Source organism: Setaria italica, chromosome III, assembly GCF_000263155.2.
Source record: "Setaria italica strain Yugu1 chromosome III, Setaria_italica_v2.0, whole genome shotgun sequence".
NCBI classification, from domain to species: Eukaryota; Viridiplantae; Streptophyta; class Magnoliopsida; order Poales; family Poaceae; genus Setaria; species Setaria italica.
In genome coordinates, this window is record NC_028452.1 from 12924327 (window position 1) to 12944657 (window position 20331).

At 49.7% G+C, this 20331-nt stretch overlaps 4 protein-coding genes across 8 annotated transcripts; 1 reads left to right on the top strand and 3 right to left on the bottom strand.

Moving 5' to 3' along the window:
* Window positions 1-758: 758 nt before the first annotated feature.
* Window positions 759-4199, top strand: LOC101766057. Of its 5 annotated transcripts, none has more exons than XM_022824883.1 (4): window positions 759-1110; window positions 2304-2632; window positions 3121-3279; window positions 3375-4199. In XM_022824883.1, the coding sequence occupies exons 2-4, from the start codon at window positions 2327-2329 to the stop codon at window positions 3987-3989; spliced, it is 1080 nt and encodes a 359-aa protein (XP_022680618.1). In that variant the 5' UTR covers window positions 759-1110; window positions 2304-2326; the 3' UTR covers window positions 3990-4199. The 5 variants fall into 5 exon arrangements, with proteins under 5 accessions (XP_022680618.1, XP_004961449.1, XP_004961450.1 ...); XM_004961392.3 differs by lacking the exon at window positions 759-1110 and adding an exon at window positions 1117-1484; XM_004961393.2 differs by lacking the exon at window positions 759-1110 and adding an exon at window positions 1875-2215.
* Window positions 4200-7532: 3333 nt separating this feature from the next.
* LOC101767019 (probable pectinesterase 53) lies at window positions 7533-11449 on the bottom strand. Its single transcript, XM_004961396.4, has 5 exons — window positions 10787-11449; window positions 10469-10658; window positions 10164-10370; window positions 8979-9214; window positions 7533-8879 (listed from the first exon to the last, which is right to left on the bottom strand). The coding sequence occupies exons 1-5, from the start codon at window positions 11209-11211 to the stop codon at window positions 8732-8734; spliced, it is 1206 nt and encodes a 401-aa protein (XP_004961453.1). The 5' UTR covers window positions 11212-11449; the 3' UTR covers window positions 7533-8731.
* A 1113-nt stretch (window positions 11450-12562) lies between these two features.
* Window positions 12563-15420, bottom strand: LOC101767688 (proteasome subunit alpha type-1). Its single transcript, XM_004961397.3, has 2 exons — window positions 14938-15420; window positions 12563-13245 (listed from the first exon to the last, which is right to left on the bottom strand). Exons 1-2 carry the CDS (start codon window positions 15286-15288, stop codon window positions 12793-12795), a joined length of 804 nt encoding a protein of 267 aa, XP_004961454.1. The 5' UTR covers window positions 15289-15420; the 3' UTR covers window positions 12563-12792.
* A 276-nt stretch (window positions 15421-15696) lies between these two features.
* Window positions 15697-20256, bottom strand: LOC101768093 (protein cereblon). Its single transcript, XM_004961399.2, has 10 exons — window positions 19983-20256; window positions 19272-19357; window positions 19121-19198; window positions 18413-18525; window positions 18263-18325; window positions 17838-17939; window positions 17191-17740; window positions 16829-17034; window positions 16222-16385; window positions 15697-16097 (listed from the first exon to the last, which is right to left on the bottom strand). Exons 1-10 carry the CDS (start codon window positions 20150-20152, stop codon window positions 15947-15949), a joined length of 1683 nt encoding a protein of 560 aa, XP_004961456.1. The 5' UTR covers window positions 20153-20256; the 3' UTR covers window positions 15697-15946.
* Window positions 20257-20331: the final 75 nt, after the last annotated feature.

Consider the following 20331-nt stretch of genomic DNA (forward strand, 5'->3'; position numbering starts at 1 on the left):
GGACGCAGGGCTGGACCGATAGCGAGGGGAGGGACCACGTGCCAGTGGTGGTACCAGAGGACGCGTTGTGTGCATTTGGGTTGAGGACACGGACTCGACTCACGGAGGGACCGTTTGGGTTTCGGCTCCGTCCACTGGTCGGATTGCAGTACAGGAGCATTCTTGATGCTGAGAATTTTTGGAAGCTGGAGAGGCTAAAAATGGCCAGCAACCATGTTAGTTACCGGTGTGGTTTAATTTGCGGCTCTAACTACGTTCACAGGGCCACAACCGTTGGTAGCATGCTAGTACTACGCGTTACCTGTGTTTGAATTTGCTTATAAAGTAAGCAAACAGCATGGAGCCATTAAGGACTATTACTACCACACCACACCTACAGGATAAGTCAACACCAACCATTAAACTTTCTGTTCGAGGGTCCCCGTTGGCCGTTGCGGATACTCCCACATGGAGGACGGAGCCATGACCATGAGCCATCGTTTTTGCAATTGCTGATGGGTTCAGCAGTACTCCAGTGCAGGACGCATAGCATAGGCTTTCCCAACAATGTTCATGTACTCCCGATGCATTTATGGGTCTGCAGTAAACGCAACGGGTTCTCGTATACCTTCGTACGTGTGGCCCTGCAGTCGCCATGCATCACCACTCCCTAATAGCTCCCAGCGCGGTCCAGTATCTGCAATCGAACACCGAGCCCTATATAGCGCGCTCGCCGCTGCAGCATCCGCCGACGGCCAACCGCACAACACAAGGCGAGGCACCAGATCCGCTCGCACATTATTTTGCCGGATCACCGAGTACCGAGTACCAGCCGTGCTACTGGTACATGGTACAGTGAACTCCCCACCCGCCGCGCCGAGTGTAGAAAGGGGTGCGGTTTTAACCGGAGAAACCAATTCGGCAACGCCCCCAAACCAAACAGCTCGGCCTCGTGGCATCCCGAGAAAGAAAAATCATTTGCCGGATCGGATCTTGGCGCGGCCTCTTGGCCGGACGCGGCCGCGCCAGCCAAGCCGAGCCCGGCCAGCCACCTCCAAAAGCCGCGCCCCGGGCCGCTCCGCTCGCGGCGGTTCCGTATCGCGCCTCGCCGACGCCGTCGTCCCTTTTGAGGTGCGAATGATTGCGGGCTTCGCGTCCCCACGGCGAGACGACGACGCCCGCGGCCTCGTGCCGCTCGTGTTTTGAGCCCTGCCCCCGGGTCCGCTCCGGGTGTGGCCTCTCTCGCCTTGTTGCCTTGCTCTCTCCGTCTCTCGGGTAGCCGCCAGCCGGGCTCGTAGGGCTAGGGCGCGAGGCAAAGGCAAGCAGGAAGGGGGAATCTTTGCCCTCCCCACGCCGAGCTGGAGCCAAGCGGTGCCGTGGGAACACGCGTTGCGTCGTCTCCGATTGGAACAGTGGTTCTCATCTCATCTGCATCGGCTCGGTGGTTGTTGGGCTGCTGGAAAAGTTCTCGGGAAAAGGTTTCCTCTTCGGGGCATCCGCATCACGTAGGCCTCACTTGCTTCCCTTCTCTTCTCTTCCACTGGCTGGCGCCTCTCTGCAAGCTCCTGCTCCTCTGCTACCTGCTCGTTCTTCTCCCTTGGCGCTACGCTTCTTGCATTTAGGCCATGTTTAGTTACTCCCAACTCCCAACTTTAACACTATGCAAAAAGAAGATTCCCCATCACATCAAACTTGCGGTACATGCATGGAGTACTAAATGTAGATGAAATTAAAAACTAATTGCACAGTTTTGTTGTACTTTGCGAGACGAATCTTTTGAGCCTAATTAGTCAATATTTGGACAATAATTTACAAATACAAACGAAACGCTACAGTGTGCTACAGTACTGTAACAGTAATTTGGCACCTCCCAAATTCCCCAACTAAACACGGCCTTACTCTGCCGGGCTCTGCGAGGGCTTTCGGTTTTGGCCTCTGTGCTCAGTCGCATGTTGTTTGGCTGCAGCAGACCTCTGTAAAGGCTACTTCCCTCTTCTTCTGGTGAAGCTTCTCGCCCTGTTCGAGTTCCTCATCCTGTTCTCGTAGTATTTTAAATTGCAAGCCTTTTTCTCGTTTTTGTGGTTTTGAAAAGAGGAAAACTTTTGTTTCGACCAAGGGTTGAAACTGCGACTTTTGCCATTTGGTCCTCTGCATCTGCACTGTGTAGCTTTCAAGAACTCCCGAGTTCATCTCCGCGAGTTCCCAGTTCCCACACTGTAGTTGCTCTACCTTTTCTGTAATCCCGTTGCTCCCCGGCCAGTTTCTTTCCCGCATTCTTTTACAAGCTTGCTTCTCTTTTTGAAGCATCTGCTCCCCTGCTGCAGCTAGGAGGACCACGACGCACGCCATGGGGCGCGCGATGAGGTGGCTCAAGAAGGTGCTCACCGGCACCAAGAAGGAAGGGGAGAGGGGCCGCAAGGAGCACAGTAATGCCGCGTGCGCCAGCGGCGGCCTCGGGCTCGGGCCGCCGCCGGTGGAGAAGAGGCGGTGGAGCTTCGCGAAGCCGAGGCACAGCATGGCAGACGGCGGACGGAGGCCCTCGGTGACCGCCGTCGCCGCCGGGGAGCTGTCGCAGGTGCGGCCGTGCAACTGCGGCCTGGAGCGCGAGGTGGAGGCCGCCGTCGTGATCCAGAAGGCCTTCAGAGGGTACTTGGTAAGTTTGCTGTCAACCGGTTCTTCGTGTTCATGATTTATTGCCATTTTTCTTTGTTTCAAAGAATTGTTTGATTTGTTTCTGCTGCAAGCACTGTTCAACTGAAGAGTCCGGATGATTTTGGCCACTCGTTTTCAGTTCTAAGCAACGAATCGATGAACAAGTATGCATGATTCTGTCAGATTCTTTTGCATTTGCATTGGACAAGATATTTGACTTCACGAACTGCTGCAACTGCAATCCATGGCTGCTTGCTGCTGTTCCTTTCCGTTGAGTCGTTAGCTGCTGCTCACTGTTTAATCTGCTTAGTTTAATCACAACCTTTTCGCGATATTCTTGTTTATTGCTAGAGTGCTTCGTGAACTGCACGGTGTGACGCACCTAGTCGTCATCGCAGCTGTTCAATGCCCAATTCTTTTCGGTTTCCGATGCTGCCTGCAGCGTTCCGATGTGACAGTAAAAATTTGAATCTTGCAATTCATGTGCAGGCGAGGAAGGCGCTGCGTGCTCTCAAGTCGCTCGTGAAGCTGCAAGCTCTGGTGCGTGGCTACCTCGTGAGGAAGCAGGCCGCCACGACGCTGCGCAGGCTGCAGGCGCTCATGAGGCTCCAGGCCAGGACGGCGTCGTCCCGGAAATCTGTTGAACAAGTGAGGAATTTTGATACGCGATAACATTGCAAATGTCAGCCACATTTTACAGGATAGACGTAAATTTTAAAATTTTCATCGCCTTTTGTGCGTAGGAGCGGATTGGTGGTGCGCGCGTGAAGCCGGTGGTGCACCGCCGCCGGCTGTCCGACGGCGGGGACAATGGGTTCGATCGCAGCCCGCGGATCGTGGAGATGGACACGTGCCAGCTCCGGTGCCGGTCGTCCCGGATCACGAGCCGGTACGCCGCCGACCCGCCGGGCGCCTCGCCGCTGCTCTACTTCCAAAAGCCGGCTTCGCGCCTCCTGGGGCAGGAGCTCGAGCCGCCGCACCCCAAGACGACACACAACACGCCCCGCCTCGGCGCGTTCCCGGGCTTCCCCGGCTCGCCGGCGTCGAAGTCCGGGCGCGGCGCCACGTGCCGGGACGCCGGAGGCAGCCCGCGGTACATGGCGGACACGGCCTCGTCCGTGGCGCGCACCCGGTGGCAGAGCGCGCCGAGGCAGCGGCAGGGCGAGCACGCGGCGGCGCAAGGGCAGGTGGCCGAGCCGAGGCCCAGCGTCCGGCGCAGCGGGTCCAGGAAGCAGGCGCGGCCGCAGCTGCAGGCGCTGGAAAGCTTCAGCTTCAAGAGCTCGGAAGCGAGCCGCGTGGAGGACTCGGAGCTCAGCGACGAGGTCACCAGAGACTACTACCTCGACCGGCTCTGGTGATTCCGCCATGGCATCACCAGCTGGTTGAGGAGGAGGAGATTTTAACATTTTGGTACATATTAGCATTAGGATTATTAGGATCAAGAAGGCTTAGATCATGGCGAGAATTGACTACTAATCTAGAAGGATCATGTAGCTCGATCGAATATCATCAGATCGAACGAAATAAGGGGCTGTTTGGATACGAGGTGCTAAACTTTAACAGTGTCACATCGGATGTTTGGATGCTAATTAGGAGGACTAAACATGAGCTAATTATAAAACTAATTGCAGAACCTTGTGCTAATTCGCGAGACGAATCTATTAAGCCTAATTAATCCATCATTAGCAAATGGTTACTGTAGCACCACATTGTCAAATCATGGACTAATTAGGCTTAATAGATTCGTCTCGCGAATTATACTCCATCTGTGCAATTAGTTTTGTAATTAGCTTATGTTTAGTACTCCTAATTAGCATCCAAACATCCGATGTGACAGGTGTTAAACTTTAACAGGTGTTTCCCAAACACCCCCTAAAAGAAAACTATGGAAAAGAAAACAGTGATGGAAATGCCACAGCTTTGTGCAGCTGTGAACTTGTGATTGCTTGTTCCAGTTCTGACACCGTACCCCAGCAACTTCAATGCTGAAACCGACGCCGGCAATCGCTAGATGATACGTACAAATGGCATGTAGTAGATCAGAACGGAGGGGTTCTTGGCACTGACAGATCCTTCGCAGTGAAAACGAAGGCTGTGGTTGTCCTACTCCCCAACTGGCAACTGCATTGCGTTTATGGATCGCAGCTGATCGCTTAAATGTTGACGTGCCGTGCTCTGACGTCAAGTACCACTACTGAAGTGGTGCTTGACTGCGCTTGCAGACGCAGCTTTGAGTACAAGCCAGTCTGTTGAGCGTTGACACGGCAGAGCTTGGTTTCAGCTGCAAGGGTTTGCAAGGAACTCCAGGCTTGTTTGGATCGAGACCTGGCAGGCAGCTTGCCGGCCAGCAGCGATCTCAGCCCTAAACGACCAAAATCGGACGCCTGGGAGCATTGTCTGAGCTCCAGCCAAGCTCAAAGCAAACAAGCCTTATGCCTCTGCACTGCACGTTTGGAAGTGGCTCGGTACCAAAGATGGAGTACGTGTACTATACGGTTTGCTGTTAGCCGGCGTTAGCAAAGCTCCAGGATGACACAATCATATTTTGCAATACGCGGATGACACAATCATATTCATGGACCATGATTTAGAGCAAGTTAAAAATATGAAGCTATTGGTCCGCATTTTTGAACAATTGTCAGATTTAAAAATTAACTTCCACAAAAATGAGATCTCCTGCTATGGTGAAGCGAAACAACATGAGCAACAATATACTAAATTGTTTGGTTGTGAACTAGGCGCATATCCTTTCAGGTATTTAGGAATCCTGATGCACCACAATAAACTACGCAATGCAGACTAAAGTGCTATCGAGGAAAGATTCAAACGCAAACTAAGCACCTGGAAGGCCAAACATTTATCTTACGGGGACGACTGGTTTTATTAAACTCTGTCTTGAGCAGCCTGCCTATGTTCATGATGTCCTTTGAACTTCCTGAACGTTTCCTGAAAAAACTTGATTTCTATCGATCAAGATTCTTTTAGTAAGGCAAGAATGATAAAAGAAAGTACCTTCTAGTCAGATAGGATATCTTATGTCGTCCTAGGGTCTGGGAATACCTGACCTTTGGATTAAAAACAAGTGTCTACTTAGCAAGTGGTTATTTAAACCGCTAAATGAAGATGGTACATGGCAGACTTTACTTAGAAATAAGTATCTAAGCTTGAAGTGTCTTTCTCACGTAAAAATTAAACCTGGAGACTCGTATTTCTAGAAAGGTCCGTTAAGGATCAAGGAAGATTTCCTGGGCTGTGTACTTTATGGGTCGCAAACTAGATTTTGGGAGGGCATTTGGTAGGCTCTAAACCACTAAAAGAGCAATTCCTTAACCTGTACAATATAGTCTACTATCCTCATGTTATATCCTCGTGTTACATGGCAAATGTCATGAATCAAATGCCATTGCGCATTCTTTTATAAAAGATTTAATTGAGGATAAGTTGACTGCCTAGAATAACCTGGTAGCTAGAATAGCCTCGTACTGACTTTTAGATGGAAGGGACAAGTTTACCTGGGATTTGCATAGACATGGTAGTTTCACCGTGCAGTCCATGTACCAATATCTTATAAATCAGGGTATTTCCTTCACCAACAAATTTATATGGAAGCTGAAAATACCTCTGAAGATAAAGATATTCCGTGGGTGTGGCAGCTCTTACGTGGGCAATTTGGTATACGCGTAATGATTTGGTTTTTGAAAAAAAACGGTTTACCTCTTTTATGCAAGCTATCCTCAGAGGAGCATATTGGTTGTGATTTTGGTCAATATTGAGCATATTGGTTGCGATTTTGATCCCTATTATAGTGTGAGGATGCAAGAGAGACTGTCCTCTTAGCAAGCAATGCACTCGTGGTGGTCGTTTTGGATATATTTGTTAAGAATGGATGGAGAAGCAATAATAGACTTTGCTTTTGTTTCCTCTTTATGCGTACTATTTACCATTTCTTAGCCGTGTGCGCAATCGCATGGGTCGGAAACTTATCTATTTTATTAAAAAAGCAAAGCTCCAAGATTCCGGCAATGGACATCCGAAAGGACAGCATCACATTACCAACATTTCGAACAAAGAAAAATATTTCTCCATGCAAAATGATGCAAAATTACCTGTGCCTGTGCTGAGGTCCGACGCGTGGTTTCGACGCGGGGGCACACGACAAAACCAGAAGACTACCCCATCGCGGACGACATCACATGGCCCGCGGCTGTCGATTTTGTTTGAGCCGACGGCGTGATGCGAGGGGCGTTTGAGATTTGTTCGCATCTGCACGCCGCGACGCTGGTCGATCTGGATCCTGCAGCCCACGACAGCCCGGCGTGGCCCGATCTGCCTGCGCCTCTGCAGGGAGAAGATTGCTGCGCTGTGAAGCGTGTACGCAAACGCTTGACGCTGTCAGTGAGTGGCTCAGGTCAATGCTGGAGTCAAATACTGTGGTGACCTGACCTGTTACTAGTAAGGCCTTGTTTAGTTTGCCCAATTTGGGAGGTGCCAAATTACTGTTACAGCACTGTAGCACACTGTAGCGTTTCGTTTGTATTTGTAAATTATTATCCAAATATTGACTAATTAGGCTCAAAAGATTCGTCTCGCAAAGTACAACAAAACTGTGCAATTAGTTTTTAATTTCGTCTACATTTAGTACTCCATGCATGTACCGCAAGTTTGATGTGATGGGGAATCTTCTTTTTGCATAGTGTCAAAGTTGGGAGTTGGAGGATAACTAAACATGGCCTAAATGCTGGCGTTGTCTGGGTCTGTGAATTGTGAAAGAGATCGAGTGAAATCTGCTGAGTTTTTTTTTTTGTGTTTGAAAAGAAGGAACGTGTTGGGTCTTGGAACGGACGACAATGTGGGCAGAAAGCTCGGCTTTACTTGATGAGAAATGCTCAGCTTTTACTGGATTTTTTTTAGAAAACCGGGTTGCATTTCATTTATTTATATGAAAAGTTACACACATATCCTTACAAAGGAATCCCTGATAAAAATAAAAAATTACAACCAAGTCCTTGCAAGGTTCTCCTGGTCATCTTCGATGCCGGCAACCGGAGCCACCACCCAACGCGCCGCCCCTGGAAGAGAGGTCCGCCGAGCTTGAAACTTAAAGCCGGTTCCAACCTCGACGTAGAAGCTTCCAAAGAAGCCACATAAAACTTTAACGCTACATCAATTGGCGCACCGAACACTCCGAAGCGCACTTGGATCGTTGAAGGCCAAGCAAACCAAAATGGCCATCGGCCATATCATCGCCGAGAGAATCAGGATCTGCAGCCGCAAGCACTGCCGGCGACCCCGAAGCAAACGACGTCGAAACAACCCCAAAAAGGAGACTCCAACCCGATTTCTCAAGGTGGGAGTAGGCATACCTCACGGATTCATCTTCGCAAGACGCGTCGCCACCGCCGCAGTCGCCGGAGATGATCTAGAGGGACAAAATCACCGGTAGCCGGAAGTCAAAGCCACCGGGATAAACTAACCTCTGCCTCGCCGTCGACGAAGCGAGGAAACCTAACCCTAACCTAACTAGATAAGAAGAGGGTATGTACACCGGCCATCGATCCCGCGGCTCCTCTCCACCTCCGGCACTAGGTCGGTCGCCGTACATGATGAGGAGCCGGCGAGATCGACGCCGGGATCGGAATCGCCCTTGCGCCGCCCTTGTGTACGGTAGAAAGGGGGAGGAAAGGTCGAGAGAGTGCGAGCAGTAGTGCGGAAAGGGTTTTACTGGATCTTTTGGTTGCAGACCTGCAGCAACTGCAGTGATTGCTCCAATGATGGACTGGGCTGCAAATGCATTCATAATACACGGCTAAAGCTTTCGGGCCTGGTCGGTGAAGAAGGCTGGCATAGGCCCATGCAGGTATGTGACTCGAAAAACTTCCGTGGGCCAATACTTTTATTGGGCCTTAGCCCACAAAGGCCCGCTCGTGTAGCAGCAAGCATGGGGGCAAATGGAGAGAACCGAGACGGCGAGACCGAAAAGGAGATTGCAGGGGACATCAAAAGCTCGTGCAATGGCAGCAATGTGGAATTAGTATTTGCGTTCTGTTCTTTTCTCTTCACAACAATCAAAGTCATGGCGTGTCAATGAGTTCCTCCCGTGCTACAACTTGAGCCACTCGAGCCCGTCGATGAAGTCGAGCGAGATGAAGGGCTTGGCCTCCTCGTCGGTGAGCTCCCGCGACCACTGCACCCGGCCGGCGTAGTTGGCGCCCGGCCCCGTGCACTTGTACTGCCCGTAGAACACCGTCCTGAAACATTCGAGCGAGCAAAGCCAACCGGCGTCAGCATCCGGCACGACACGCGAGCAAGAAGGAGAAGGGCCGATGAAGAAGAAAGAAGGCACCGACATCTCCCGGGTTGGGTCGCCCCAGTTGTACCATCCGCGCGGGATGATGATGTTGTCCATGTAGGTGTAGGCGAAGACGACCCGGGAGAAGGTGCCCCAGGCGCGGCCCAGGTAGAGCGCCCCGGACCCCGTCACCCGGCAGTTCACGAACGAGAACCCCGTGTCCTCCAGCAGGCTCTGCCTGTTCTGCGCCGTCAGCGCCCCGTAGTTCCGCGCGATCGCGTGCACATGGCACCCCTGCAGATGCATTGCATTTTCCATTTATGACACTTCATGTTACGGCAGCAGCCATGGGGACGCAAGAAAGCAAGCATAAAAAAGGCAAGCAAAGCCGGCAGGCGTCCACGAGGCGTACGTCCAGCCGCCGCGTCACGGGCGGCCGGGGGCTCGATCGGCCGGCACCCTGTGGCCAAGCCGCCAGAGAACCTGCAGGCCTCAGGAAAACCGCACACCGCAACCGTGCCGGCGCCAGCGACAAGGGAGCCACATGAAGGGTTCGCCTCACCTCCACTGTGCCCCATTAAAAACTGAAAGGCAGGGGGGATTACTTAATGGGCATCCACATTCCATTTGCACCTGCTTTTCAGCGACCTCCTTGGCAGTAAACGTGGCCGGATACATGCTACTGTTGCCTAGTACATGTTATAATGATGTGCTCGTACTATAGCATCCTCTTGTCCGTGGCTGGACGCTGGTGTTGAAGAATGTACTAGCCATGCAGGGCCAGCCAGTCACAGGATCAGGCCAAACGAGGACAGAGCACGAGAGGATGTGATGCGGTGAGCAGCACATCGGTGGCGCCGGGTGCACGGACATGGCGCCACGGAGCTAGTGGGAGGATGGCATTTTGTCCCCACAGATTCTTTCTGGGACAGCATCACAGATTCACAGTCCCATGCCTAGGAAGGAGGAACTTTCCCCCGGGTTTAACAGTTTCTGTGTCCCGTAACCGGAACCTGAAGTGCCATAGCCCGATACGGCGATACTGCAATGACGGCCTCTGTGACTGCTAGGACACTGCCACGTAGGACACGAGATGCTCTGTGCGGAAGCTGTGGCTACTGACATGCTCTGTGCGGAAGCTGTGGCCTTTGGTTAAGCTGGAGCTCTGTTTGTCCGCGTAAGGCAATGGAAGGAACGTGCAGAGTTTTACAGCAGGGGACGTAGTGCGTAGGCTGCTGCTTACCTCGTAGAGGGAGAGCGCGTTGCCGAAGATGAAGTCGATGGAGCCCTCGATGTAGCAGTCCCTGTAGTAGTGCCGGCCCAGGTGGTCGTACAGCGTGTCCTGCGCGCCCAGGAAGTTGCACCCCACGAACGCCGCGTTGTCCGCCGATATCCGCAGCGCGACGCCCTGCTTGCCCAGCGCGCCGGGCTTCGGCATGGGGGCCGTGTTCTGGGCAGCGGAAATGGATGTCAGGTTCGTCGTACCGTAGCGACAGAGAACAAAGATTGCATCCAATTCGTTCCCACGGGAGGAAGAAGGGAAGGGACCTTGAAGGTGATGTTCTTGGCGACGAAGAACATCGAGTTCACGGCGAACGTGGCGGAGCCGAACGTGCCCATGGCCCTGCCCCAGGACCCGACCGTGTCCGCCGTGTCGCCCCACTGCACCACCGTCTTGTCGGCGCCGGCGCCCTCCACGGTGACGAACGCACGCATCGGCGATATGTTCACCTTCTCCCTGCAGCACGCAAGTACAGGTCTCGCTCTTACGCTCTTGCCACGCTAAGCGCTGGCCATTATAAACCCAAGAAAGAAACAATCTCCAAAACACAGGGCGGCCGGGCAAGAGGCGCGCAATGTACGTACGTGTACGTGCCGGCGTTGACCTTGATGACGACGCGGGCGAGGTTGATGAGCGGGAGCGAGTCGACGGCGGCCTGGATGGACGTGAAGTCGCCGGCGCCGGGGGTCTTGTCGACGACGAGCGTTCGGGCGGGCAGGATTGCGCGGTTGAGCGCCCGGTTGTAGCTGCTGTGGCCCGGCGCGCCCATGAAGCGCACCCACCGCGTGAACTGCCGCTCGATCGCCTCCACCCGCGTCGCGTTCACCGGGTACGGCTTCGCGGCCGCCCCCGCCGCCGCCGCCGCGCCGCCCTTCCCCGGCCGCAGGCGCCGGGTGTGCGTGTGCCGCTTCGGCCCGTGCCTGCCCCCGGCCGCCACCCCGCCGCACGACGCGGCGAGAAGCGCCGCGGCGACGCAGCAGCAGAGGAGCACGAGCCGCGCCGTCGCCATCGTCGTCTGACCGCAATGCCAGCCGCGCGCGGTTGCAGTGGCCGTGGCCGGTGGCTGTGGGCACGGTCGCGCTGCCCACAATAACTAGCAACCGGCCAGGGGGAGGGGGGCTATAAATTCCGGAGGAGATAGCGTTATGGGGATCACGGGCGTGGCGATGGAGGGACGGACGGAATGACTTGGCTCACGAGCCGCGGCGGGAGAGAGAGCGAGAGGCCGCCTGTTATGTTGGTTGGTTGCGGAGGCGCGTGCGCGCGCATCCAGCCGGCGGCGCGGCACATCAGCACATGCATGCGCTCGCGTCCTCTGCCGCGAGGCGCCCGTGTCTTTACTAGCGAAGATGGCATGCTTGCTAGCTGAAAGAAAGGCCCGCACGGCACAAGTTGTTGCGCCGTGCTGCCTCGGCAGGATTTCTCGTGCGGGGAATTGCCTCGGAGGCTGTGACGAGTAAACTTTCTCCTGGGGGGTTTGGTGGTGTGTACGGACTCGAGTGTGATGTGTTTTACCCCGTGATGCAATTTGTTTGGAGTACTGTACTAGCAGTGTACTACTGTTCTTTCTGTACCTGCTGAGTCCAATCTTTCTTTTGCGAAAGGCTGCATTATCACGGCAGTTCACTCAGCGACTCAAAAGATCACGGGTCAAAACTCAAACCACATGAAGCCAGAAGCCCAGAGTAAACCACGAGATCGCTGCCGGCGTCTCTCCGAGACGAGTTGGATCGCTTACAGGTAAGTCCTTGGACAAAAGATAGGTATCTGATGTAGCCACACATTTCAACCACGCTTACCATTGATCGGATAAATCGACGCATTGCTGTTAGCATGAAGCGCCAGCATCAGCAGAGCTGCTTATGCAGTGTCACGAGTTTACTCCTGTTTACTTACCCATCATATTCGCAACACCTTTGGACATGTCCAGCGAAGCGAACCATGAAGGTTAGGTAGGTGGGTACAATACAGACGCGGGGAAGTGCCTTCCTTTCATTCCTCCCATCTGATGGATTCCTCTCCAGTCAGTGTTCCTATGGACTTAACTTTCTGGTCGTTTCTTCGTGCGTGCTTGCTGCCCACCCGTGACCGCGAGCTCGCTCTGCGCGATCGCTAGCGGCTCCATAGATTCTGCCTCAAAAGGAAGAGGATAATGCGCAGAATCGCTAGGTGCCAGACGCATTGGCTGCTGCTCGCGAGCTAGGCACCCGCGTTCTCACCTTGAACCGTCTGGCACTGCCATGGCCATGGCCAATGCACTGTGTACAAGTGCATTTTTTCTGCAGAGTGAGATTTGTACACATGGTAGACACACCTTGTTGGATCAAACCAGGCCGACAATCATTCTAACCACACGGATAGGCAAAAATTGAGCTGGTCCATGGAACCAAAGGATTTTTGTTTGCATCGCTGGATGATGATCGGTCCAACCCATAAAAAATAAAGGCGGACTATTGGTCCAAGAGACCAACATAAAGCTGGGAGCATGGGAGTAAGATTCCACAACACTCACTATTCATCAACTTTCTAAAACAGCTACTCCTACAAACTCAGAATTGTGGCGCACGGCTGGTAAATCAGGTCACCAGAGCTAGATGTCCATGGGCGCAGCATCTGAACCCCTGCCCTCCTCCTGCATGGAGCTTGGCTCCGTGGGCGCTGCCTCGGCCGCCTCCATCGAGTCAATTGTTTCTTGGATCTTCTTTGCGTCAATCAGCTCGAATGGCTCAATTGTGCCATCAGCCTTTTGGCCGATGATGGCAACAGTGCAGTTGGAGCTGGTCAGCTTCTCACCTTGAAGCGTTTCCTTTATGGCAGAGAGGGCATCCTTGATCAGTTGCTCCGGGGTGTAGTCCTTGTAGCCCTTGAATCTGCGCTCAAGGAAAGTCTTGGCGACCTGAGAGCGAGAACCAATAGCAAATGCCTGGTACTCAAAGTAATTCCCACTGGGGCAGTTATAATAGAGATGAGCTCCAGTCTCGTCCAGTCCGGCGACAAGGAACCCAACACCATAAGGCCTCTTCCATGAGCGCTGTGTGCAAACCTGCAACAGCATTAAAGAAATAACAAGTAAACACATAAGCCAACTGATGCGGAAAACAAAATTACAGGAGTATTATCTAGGTGCACATTGAAGGTGATTAGGGATTCATCTCGATATTTGCATTCAATTAGGAAAAAAAAGAATCACACCAACAAACGTGTTCAGACGGACAAGTGCCTCAAAAAATAGGCATGCATGGTAACAGAAATTTGTTTATTCATATATACAGTATGATCACAGTCAAGTTTGAGGATACTATCTTGATGAATTAACTAAAAAATTCTATAACCCCAACCAAGCACACGTAATAGACGTAATACTGGTCACAGCTTGACCCTCCAGTATTCAAACAGTTATCATAAGGACCACTTTCCCCAACTCCACATCAATACAAAGCTCATGTACAGCAGCATATGTGTAAATAAAAATACTTAAGGAGAAAATAAAATCGTGAACTTGGAGCCAGACTTGCTTGAAGCAATGAAGTTGCTAATCGGTGATCCAGATACCAAGTCATAGTCAGGTAATAGATTAGACTCACAGCAAGGTTTGCAAATAATATAAGGCAGATAGTGATTTATTCAACACAGTGTGGCTAGGCTGTAATATACTAATATACAACTATCATCTTAACAGCACAACTACTAGGCATAAATATCGGGCATGTTGCATATGACGTAAACTATTAGTATACATTACTAAACACAACAGTTTGAATGTGAAACTTGAATCTTGTTATGCTTGTTTCGCCAATAGTTTATCTGTCAAAGTCTAAGGTGACACATAGGCAAACATATACATCCAAGTCTCCAAGAACATCATATCAAGAGCAGAACTAACATACATGATGTAAACGCCACTATTCATTGGCAGTGAAACAAGATTCAGAAACTGTAAATGAAATTATGACAAGAAATTGAGTTGACTACAAGTACAATAATATGCTACTAAACAAGAAAATGCAAGCAAGATGTTCATATCATAACATCAATTTTAGCGTGTTTACTACTTGCTGTTATGAACTAACAAGAGAGACATCTTGGCTTCTCAAGACCATGCTGGGTAGGACAAGACTGACCATAATTCTCACTTAATGAAACATCTTGTTTGCAGCCTTTCTACCTTCTTTTGCAATTATTTTTTAATTATCACTATCTCAATGTATTCCTCCAATCATATCCTAACATAAATGTCACAGCTTCTCCTCACTGTAAGTGAGTGTTCCCTTTCACAACTGAGCAGTACCTCCAACAGCTAATTCAACATTTTCACATCCGCAACTCCATAACACTATGCCTACTAAATGTCCGTAACCTGAACAAAAATAAGAGCAGGCAACATTCTGCTTTTGGAGTAAACTATGCAGTGTGCACAGTAAGGAACTCAGGTAACTTTGACAATGCTAAAATCTATTAAATTATTATGCAAAAAGGAAGATGGAATCCATCATCCTAATACGCAATGCACACATTAAATCCAAATACAATGTACCATGAACCAAACGATGGAAAGGCTAATATCAGCTATAGGCGATGGTGGATTGGTGATTCCGGCGTTCTAACGGATCAAAACTCTAAAACCAAACTAAAATTCTATCCGAGATTACGCACGAAATTACAGCTCCCGCGGCAGATCTGATCCCTCTATCTCAAAACCCTAAAACACAAGGCAGATCGAGCAATCGAGAAGGACCTGCGCCTTGTCAGCGAGGCGTAGCGCGAGCCTGGACACTGGGAGCGGCGCTTCGTAGACTAAGGAGTGGTTGATGCACTCGTTGCGGAGGAACCGGGAGAGGACGCGGCCGTCGGCGGTGAGCCCCGCGAGCGCGACCCCCGCGTGGTCGGCGACGCGGAAGACCTTGCGCTGGTGGGAGGAGAGCTCGGACGCGGCCTTGTTAACGGAGGCTAGGACGACGTGGTTTTGGGAGCAGAGGCCGACGCAGGCGGAGCCCTGCTTGACGGCCTCCATGGCGTACTCCACCTGGAAGAGCCGCCCCGCGGGGCTCCACATCGTCACGTCGGTGTCGTACTGGTTCCGGAACATTCTCGAAGCTTCTACTCCTACCCTACCTTCGATTTCCCTCCCTCGCAATTTGAGGATCCCGGGATCGGTGGTGCCGTGGTGCTCGTGTGCGGCGTCGGGTTTGGGTGCTTTGTTGGTGCGCGGAATTTTCTTCTTCTTGGCGGCAAGATGGGACAGGAAGAAGGGGGAAGTTTATTGGGGCCCGCATGCCAGTGAAAGAAGGAAAAGGAGTGCGGCTGCGAGAGTGGTCCACGAGTCGTGGGTCAGTGGGTGGGCCACGGAATCTTTTTGTCTGGGCCGTTCGATGCGAAATTGGGTTGGGCCTAATTGCCCGCGGACCTTGAGCAATCCGGATAATACGCTAAAAAAAGAGAACTAGGCAAAATAAAAGAAAAGAAATCCATTGTCCATGCAACTTCAAAGCATCAATTGAAAATCTAAGGAAAAAAGACAGTTTATTCATGAAAAAGGAATATTTTACGACAACACAGGATTATTTTACGACAACAAACACACATGAGAAAGTGATAAGTTTACAAGGAACTTCACCGTCCCCAGGATACAAGAAATACAAAGGAGCTAGAGGTGAAAGGAAGAGATGGACTCTGGGACCACCAGGTCATAAATAGTTTAGTAATTCACTGCTACAATGGTCTATATGTGCATGGAAGCTTGAGCATCACTCGCTCTGATCTACTTGGGCGTCATCTGCAATTTGTGAGCTGCGGATCCCCCAGAAGGACCTCGGACGCAGATTCTTCTTGGTGGCTCTGAATAGCCAGCCTATGTGGGACTCGCAGGCTGCGCATGATGCAATTGTCCACGAGTACCTGCGCAGCAAAAGTCATACTTACAAAGTTGAAAGAGGCAGCTGCCGATTTAATTTTTAGAGTCGAAGGTTTTATTACAGAAAGTAGGGAACTAAAAAAGAACAACGAAGGATTAAGTTCATACCCTGGAAACCAGCTGTGAACCGTTGAAGGATTGCCAATGAGAGCAAGCCCAGTTGCATTGCTGACTGTAATTGTCTCATGGACACAACCATGAGGGTTGACATAGGCACCAAGAGGCCCATCAGTAGACATCACCACCATGTTACTACGTTTTGCTATATGGGACTGCAGAAGTAACAAACACATCAGCACGACTGCAGAAGTAACAAACACATCAGCACACTGGAGTTATAAAAGCAATCTCGAAGTTCTTAGGTTCAGTTATGCATTTTTAGTCTGATATAGTTATGCATGTCACTACGTTTTTAGTCTGATGGCCAACATTTGCAATATGAAGTATTATTGTTTCTAAATCACATCATGAAGCATGCAACAGCTAACCAATGAGACTTCTAGCCTCTGCTTGCAACCATAAAACCAGACCTTATAACAAATAGAGAAGGGGAAACGAAGGAGCCAAAAAGGCTAGGCTAACAGGGTCATACTAAATAAGCAGTATTGGTGTGATACCATTTAATAAACCTTTTGTTATGGATAGAATCCAATCCAAAGGTTCATTAATTAGGATACTTGTTCAAATAGCACTACCAGAAACAGTAGATTATTACCTGGCAAATTCTGCATTTAATAAGGTTAAAGGCCTTGAGAAGCTGAATTTCTTTCTGTAGACGATATGAAATTCCGTCGATCTCCAGAAGTTTTTGTCTCACAGATTCTGAAACTGGAAGTTTGCTTCCGATGTGAAATGACAAGATGTCTGGCTTTCTTACATGATCGTCCATGCTTGGTTTTGCAATTATCTGTCTCCATAACTCTACAACAAAGGTGATGGTGTAAGCAAAACAATTGATCAAACATTCCAACCATGCCGAAGGCTTTTTGCACTTAGCTTAGAGTCACAGGAAAAGAGTTACAGCTATCAAAGAACGTACAAACGAAATAGCTTAATGAGATAGAAAAATTTCTCTACCTGCAGCCCTACGAGCAAGTGTATATGAGTCATACATTTCATACACCCACCGATGCCAAAATGATAATGGGGCCTGAGAAGCCTGCATTGAGTAAGCATGGTACTGTCGCAGCCGCTTAGTATCTCTTGTTCTTGCTGTTGGCAATGATCGGAGAGGTGTCAAGCAAAGATCATCCTCGTTGCTCGTGTTGGTCTTCTTGTCCGACCGACTTGATGCACCACTTTCCCTCATAGAACGTTGCTTCTGCCTCCACCGCTGGTGCATCAAATCTCCCTCTTCATCTGAGGATGATTTCATTGAATCACTCAACTGTGAGCCTAGATGGCTCAGCCTTATATCAACTGCTGAATGGTTGCTTGCATTAGGTGATGGAGTATCGCACTCTAGTTCTGAATCTATATGATCTTGTTTGATCGGAGACATATCCAAACTGATGACTGACGAAGAAGTGTGCAGATTGAACCTATTACATGCAGCTAGCTGAGCAAACGCATCTCTTGGAGTTCTCAAAGGAATATCTTCTTCAATGATTTGGACTTCACCCCAAACCTATTGAGAAGAGTAAAATGAAATGAAACAATGTCCTTTCCTGTTCCTATTACAAAAGAATGAGAACATGTCACTCTCAACTACATGGTGGACTTACCACCCGATCAACGTCAATCCAGTGCCTCCTCAGACGAAATCGTTGCTGGCCACGGGCAACAACATTTAATGAACCATCATCCAACCTTCCAAGTTGACGTATCTATAAGGTGACCAAAAAATTATCAGCTCAGCTAGCCAGGGTATTCAGAAGAAGTTGTTGCAACTTATGACGTCAACAAAATAACCAAAAGGAAATGAAGCCCATGAGATACTATGTATGAGATAGTCTTGAAGCTAAATGCATGCGAGATGCCGAGATCAAATAATGTTTAACCAGTGGACACATGATTGACACATCGCAACACATGCAAATGTGATTCATGGTTCTCTAAAAGTTATCCAATCACATGGAAAATAGGTGGACAATTGCTAACTGGTCTGCAAAATGCAACAGAAAGCATGATAGAAACAAGTGTGCAAGACCTCTGCTGTTGTTCCAACTAAAGCAGCATAATGTCGATGATTTGAGTGTCGACGCATGAGAACCTGGACAATAGAGATATTAATCATTAAACAAAATCCACAAGTAAAAGTAGCAAGCTAGGAGCTAGATCTAACATGATTGGTACGTACCACACCAATTGTGCATGGAGCATCAGCCAGTCTCAAAGCTTTGTCAATAGTTACTACTAATCTAGACTGAATTACTCTGAGAGGCAGGGTAGCTCCAGGAAATAGAACAACGCCTGCGAAAAGAAAATGCATAGGACCATTATTTTTATGCATTTAAGAGATAATATTTTTACATTATGGCTGCAATCTGTTAGTGCATAGTCCCGCACGAATCAAGCAAAAAAAATGGTGGTGTGTCTCATCTCCAATGCACAGGCTTTGCAGCTAAGATGAAGTTTTTCACAGTGTTTATATCCAGTATCCATACCAGGACCCCACAGGACAGGAACATAATTGCTCAATATTCTTGAATCTTGATTATCAAGAGAGACCCCCACATCCTTCCGGACGTCCCTATTGGGCACCAGGACACAAGCATATCGATTTTTGCATGCCTTCCGTTTGCTTTATGAATAAATTTGAGGCACGAATATTACAAAACAATACAAATTTCCCCATACTCGCTAACAATACCAACAGCTATATAGTGCAAAAAATGTACCCAGCTTTGATGAAAGTAATTCAAACAGACAAATGCAAACGAAGGAAAAATGTGATAAAGGACAGTATGGTGGAAACTGGAGCGAGCGTTATTTGTGTCCCTTCAAGATTGACAAGAAGATCAAAAGAAAGAGTGTAGGAGAGCAAATACAGACAACCAGACATTACCTTGAAGATAGAACATTGGTAAGTTGATGACTGTGCCACCATCTAAGAGAGAAACTCTACCCCGAGTATCATCAACCTCTGAGTGATACAAAAAGAGAACTTCACAATTTGCAATCAGCGTGATAAAAATAAGACTAGGAAGGACATTTACCACCAAGGTAGGTGTGTAGTGAGGCTAGCGATGTATTGAATGTGAAAGGTCCAGAGGTGCTAGCCACTCCATCTCCATCATTAGCTCTGATAAATAGAAATGACAAATATTGGGAAAATACCATGAAAAAGTTTGCAGGCGGTCTTTGAAGGCATCAATCTCCATAAATAGTAACGAATGAACAAGCACAGAATAAGGCTGAGAATGTTCTAAGCTGCACTGCAATCTTCAGCAATCACTACATTTGATCAGTACAATTGGAACAAAACACAAAGTGCCGAATGCCAAAGAGATCAAGAGTTCAGGACACTCGAAATGAAATTTTGGTCAAGGATGCAAATTTAACATTGCCCTGGCTTTTCAGAGTTGTTTTACTTTTCCTTTATGCTGAAACCCACAACTCCCCAACCTAGACAAATAAATTAGTTCTTCAAGACTGAAATTGGGGCGTTTAAGATCTTCATAAGCTCAATGATCACCGATAACAGCCTCCAAATCATAATTCCGAAATGTTTCGGCACGCTGATGCCACTGATTAGGGCCTTCAGGCTTCAGCAAATCAACTCTACAAGAAATGCGCAACGAGCTTCCGTACGACAAACACACTACAGCGCAGTGGGAACCCCTATGTTGGAGAAGGAATATGAATAAAAATACACGCCCACGGAGTCGAAGGAAGGCTTGTGTTTGGCCTTGTGGCCTGCGGGTCACCTGAGGAAGGCATCGACGTCGTCGTCCTCCTCGTTGCCAGCACCTTGCTCTTCTTCCTCCTCCTCCTCGTCTTCGTCGACCACCTCGACGTTGAGCTCCTCCATGTCGAGCTGCAGGATCTCCTCCATCTGCCGCCGCTCCCGCTCCGGGATCCCGTCCCAGTCCGCCATCACGCCGCCGGTGCCGGGGACGGAGACACCACGCCGCAAACGCAAGCGAGATTTGGAGGATCCTTCGCTTCGTCTCCTCACCCTTCTGTTGGGCTGTACTGCGGCCCATTTTCCTATAGACACACACACACACACACTGCCAGCCGGAGCTCTTTTTACTTCCTCTCACATCGGGCCCA